General features: G+C 37.4%; 1 protein-coding gene across 1 annotated transcript; it reads left to right on the top strand.

Moving 5' to 3' along the window:
- Positions 1-3699: 3699 nt before the first annotated feature.
- On the top strand, positions 3700-3951 carry LOC122738598 (cytochrome c oxidase subunit 7A1, mitochondrial-like). Its single transcript, XM_043980589.1, has one exon. The coding sequence runs from the start codon at positions 3700-3702 to the stop codon at positions 3949-3951; it is 252 nt and encodes an 83-aa protein (XP_043836524.1).
- Positions 3952-4855: the final 904 nt, after the last annotated feature.

Here is a 4855-nt window from a genome sequence, read left to right as displayed (position 1 = left end):
CCTAGGGATAGCGAAAGAGGACAAGCATAGAAGGGGGAATATCGCTTCTGAAGACAGCAACAACAGGAGATGCCTCCCTCTCGCTGTTGGCAAGGGTTCTTTCTAGTTTCCTTCCTAATAATAGATGGAATTTATACAGCCTTTTATGGTTTACAATGCGCTTTACCTACTTTATCTCATTTGATCCTCACAACAAGCCTGTGAAGTAAATAATGTAGACAGCAAAAGCTTGTGTTGTAGTGAGAAAAAGTGTAAGAAAAGCCCTGAATTCAAGTCCTGGTTCTATTTGTGTGACCTTGCATAAGTCACTTCATTTGTCTGACTTTCAAATTTTTCATTTGTAAAATGAGTGTTGGATTTCACGAATTCTGGATTGTTCTCACATTCTATATTCCTCATTTTACAACTGAAATACAAGAAAGATGCAGTGTCTTATCTAGCAAGAGTCATACAGCTAATCAGCAGAAGAATCAGGATTAGAATCCAGGTTTCCTTATCCCAAGATCAGTAATCTTAACATACCACAGTTCCTAGTAGATTCTACTTCTGTTCCTATAGAATGTAAGGGAATTTTCTTGAAAAATTCTTGGAAATCTTAGGGGATGAGGCTGTAGAAATAGGTTTCAAGGGAAGGTGATTTTGAAAAGAATAGACAAATTAAGGGTGAAAAATTAGGAAAGGAAGGGAAAAAGATACAGTCAGCAATTAAAGAAAGAGACCACTGACACCAGGGATGCACATCTTCCCCTAAAGTATAGTAGAAGGGGCAAGGGAAAGAGTGGAAGAGAGAGGTGAAGGAGAGAAAGAAGAAAGAGAGAAGATGGAGGAGAAGGGACAGGAAAAGAAAGAGGAAATCAAAACATCTGCATAGAATCCCTATTGCTCTAATATTAACTATAAATTTGGTCTTTCAAAACCTCCACAACTTGACTCCAACCTACCTTTCCAGCCTTACTATATATTACTTTCCATCTTGCACACAACAATCCAGCCAAACTGCCCTTCTTACTTTTTGTCATACTGAGCACTTCATCTCTCATCACCATCACTTTTGTGTTGATTATCTCCTATGCCTAAAATGTATTAGCTCATCTCCCCCTCAGGATCTTTAGTTTCTTTCAAGGCTTAGGTTAAGTGCCAACTTCATGAAACGTTCCCTGTGACCCCTCAGCTGCTAGTGACTTCCCCATCAAAGTATATATTTTCCTATATATGTACATATTGTCTCCCCCCAGCTAGGTAATAAGTTCCTTGGACTATCACTTTGTGAGCACAGGTAGCATACTGCCTAGAATATAGTAGGTGTTCAATAAATGTTTGTTGACTGGCTGATTGACTGAATGGAATCTTGTTCTCATGAAGTTAGTTATGAAACTACTAAGAAGTAAGCAGAGAATTGCTACCCATGAAATAAAGTCAGTACAAAGGAAAATAAGGCTAAACCTGAAAAGAAGTACCAGACCAATAATCCATCAGCTTGATATTCTAACTATGTTGTTATATATGTGTTTGCATATATACGTATATATGGGGAAGAGCAAAAAATATGACCCACTGACATTCAGCCTCCCAAAGAATTTACCTAAGCTTGTTATATCCAGACTTCTTATATGATAATTATCACATACATATTGTTATTAAATAATAAGGCTGCTTTTCTTGAGTGGCTTATAGAAGCAAAGGAAAGACCACAGAAGGGATACATGGTGACATGTTTCAACATACAGGAGGAGGACATTGAAGGTAAGGCACTAAATATTCTAGTAAATGTGAAAAATAGACATACATGTTGCTTCTTGTCAGAATAAAAATGAGTGACCATTATTTAAAGCAAAAAAAAAATATTAACTTCTATGGGATGTTTAACAAATATTCAAGTGAGACACGACACGTTAAAATAAATTCACAAGGGTGAAGCAGTGTCATCAATAGTTTTGACTGACACAAAAAGTCATTATAAGAATTCATAGTGCTAATTCAGACTCATGGAATTATAGAATCAAACTCCCTACCTAAAATATGAAACTTTTCTCTAATGTCTCAAACTCCAGACCCCAATTAAACACTTCTATTAAAGGAAACACATTATCCTCAAAAGGCAATCTGATCTATTTTGATAGCTCTAATTCTTAAAGAGAATTTTCTTATAATAACGCAATCTTATGTAGCGTCAGCCTATGAGGCAAATGTAAAGGTATTGTTTTTCCCATTTTCTAGATTAGGAAACAGACTTTGAGAAGCAGAATGGTTTGCCCACAATCACAAAGTTAGCAAGAGTCTAAGATAGGAATTTGAACCAAGGTCTTACAACTGCATGCCCAGAAATTTATCCAACAGACCATCTTATCCCTCCTGTCAGATTTATTATATCCTGCCAAAATTTACCATTTTGAAATCTCTATGAATTGATCCTACTTCTCCCTTCTAGAACCAAGCAATACATGTATAATTCTTTTATGATATGACATGTTTTAAATATTGAAAGACAGTAATAAATCATCACCAAGTTTTTTCTTCCTAGACTAAATATTGCCAATTTCTTCAAACAAGTATTTTTCCAGTTCTCTTGTCATCCTGGTGACTCTCCTCCATTTTCTCAATATCAGTATAAACAAATGAATCTGTGATCTCATCACTGTGGGTATTCTCTCCAGTGACATCCATTCTATGGCCTTATTTTCACAATAGTAATAGAGGATTCCATCCAATAGCTAGGGGCCTTTCATACTTTTTCTTGACATCACAAAGATACCAGTAGAGCAAAAGGGCTATGCAATAATAGTTATCTCTTGCTCTCATTTTGTGACCAGCCCATCTTTTTCAGTCACACATTTCTTGGATGACATATTTTATTCAAGTTCTCCATAATTTCTTTTATGAAATATGTCATTGTCTTCTTATATAATTCTCTATTACCTTTATCTAAAACTGGATATAATATTTCAAATATGATGTAGATTTCTCCATATCTTGTATTTGTCAAATTTATTTTTGTCAGATGCAGGACTTTTTAACTAACCCTATTAAATGTAATCCTGTTAGTTTGTGTCATCATTTAAGCCTGTCCATAACTCTTTGGCTCTTAATTCTGTCACCAACTGTATTAGCTAAACACCAACAGGTAGGGAGGTAGCCAACAAAAGGCCAAAGGAATACCAAACCAGTAGAGATCAGAGTGAGGTACCAGAGGATGAACTCAATCGATTAATTAATAAGCATTTATTAAGCACCTACCATGTGTTTGGCTCTATGCTAAGCACTGGGGATATAAAAAGAGGACAAAAAAAAGTCCCTGCCCTCAAGGAACCCCATTGCAATCTAATGGGGAAGACAATATATAAACAAATATGGTCAAAGCAAGCTGTGTACAGGGCAAATAGGAAATAACAAAAAGAAGGCACTAGAATTAAGAGGGGTGAGGGAAGACTTTCAGACAAAGATTTTAGTTGGTACTTAAAGGAAGCCAGAGAAGTCATTTGATGGAGCGGACGAGAGAGAGTGTTCTAGGCATGAGCGATAGTCAGAGAAAATGCCCAGAGCAGTGTCTTGTTCATGAAATAGCCAAGAGGCTAGTGTCACTGGATTGAAGAGTATGTGGAGAAGAGTAAAGTTTAAGAAGAATGGGAAGGGAGGGGCGACAGAGTACTTCCTCTTGTCCTTGGATTGTCAGCACCAGACAGGACAAGCACAGGACATGCCATGAGGGGCTTGTTGGTGTCCCACTCCCAGACCTTGATCCGAACCTTCAGCTCCAGTACCAGAAACTCTGTGAATAAAATAGCAGAAAAACAAAAACTCTTCCAGGAAAACAATGACCTCCCAATCCACCTGAAGGCTAGAGGCACAGACAACCTCCTGTACAAATTTACAATGTTAACATGCTTGGGAGGCACTTGTTACTGCTTCTTCTGCCTCGGCTGGGCCTCCTTCCCCCACCAGAAGGGAGACTGAATACCAGGAGAAGACAGAAGGGGAAAGGCCTGGCAGGACCTGGAGCAAGGGTTAGGGTTGGACAGAAATAAATGCCCTAGCTGAGAAAGCTTAAAAAAAGAAGAAGAAGACTGGGAAGGTAGGAGACAAAGGTTATAAAGGGCATTGAATGCCAAATAGAGCATTTTGTATTTGATCCTGGAGGCAATAGGAGAACTTCTGGGGTTTATTGAGTTAAGGAAGGGAGGTAACATCAGATCTGTGCTTTAGGAAAATCACTTTACTGATTGAATGGATGATTTAAGGCAGACAGACCCAACAGCATGCTATTACAATAGTCCCAGAATGAGATGATAAGGGCCTGCACTAAAGTAGTGGCAGTGTCAGAGAAGGGAGCATATTGGAAAGATGTTGCAAAGGTGGATTACCAAGAATGAGGAGACTTGATATTATTTAATATTAACAATAATTATTGTACTACTTCTGTTTTAATGTTTTGTGTTGCTTATGTTTACCTAAAAAAGTAGTATGTCCAAATTCCTTTTATTTATTGTCCAGGAATCAGGGCCATTCCTCCTGCAACTTCTGGTCAACTAAAAGCCTGTCTCCTGTTTCTATTAACCTCACCTGATCAAAACTTAACTTAATAATGTTAATTAGTAGAAATTGTTCAAGTAGAAGACAAAGGGAAGTTGAGCTTCCTAAAGTGATTTAGTTATTTGTCACCTATCTTAGCTAACTGCTGATATACAGATCTCCCTTTCAATTCATTGTGAACCCTATAAATTAATCTGTAACTTCACTTAATTTACCTATAGAGTCTGTTTCACAAGGTTTATCTCCTTAAGGGATATATGAGATTATGCCTCTGTTTAACTGTTTCTTCAACTTTTATGACACTGAAGGAAGCATGGGATAATGATGT

The sequence above is a fragment of the Dromiciops gliroides genome, chromosome 2, assembly GCF_019393635.1.
Source record: "Dromiciops gliroides isolate mDroGli1 chromosome 2, mDroGli1.pri, whole genome shotgun sequence".
NCBI lineage: Eukaryota > Metazoa > Chordata > Mammalia > Microbiotheria > Microbiotheriidae > Dromiciops > Dromiciops gliroides.
This window is presented reverse-complemented; position numbering and strand designations above follow the sequence as displayed.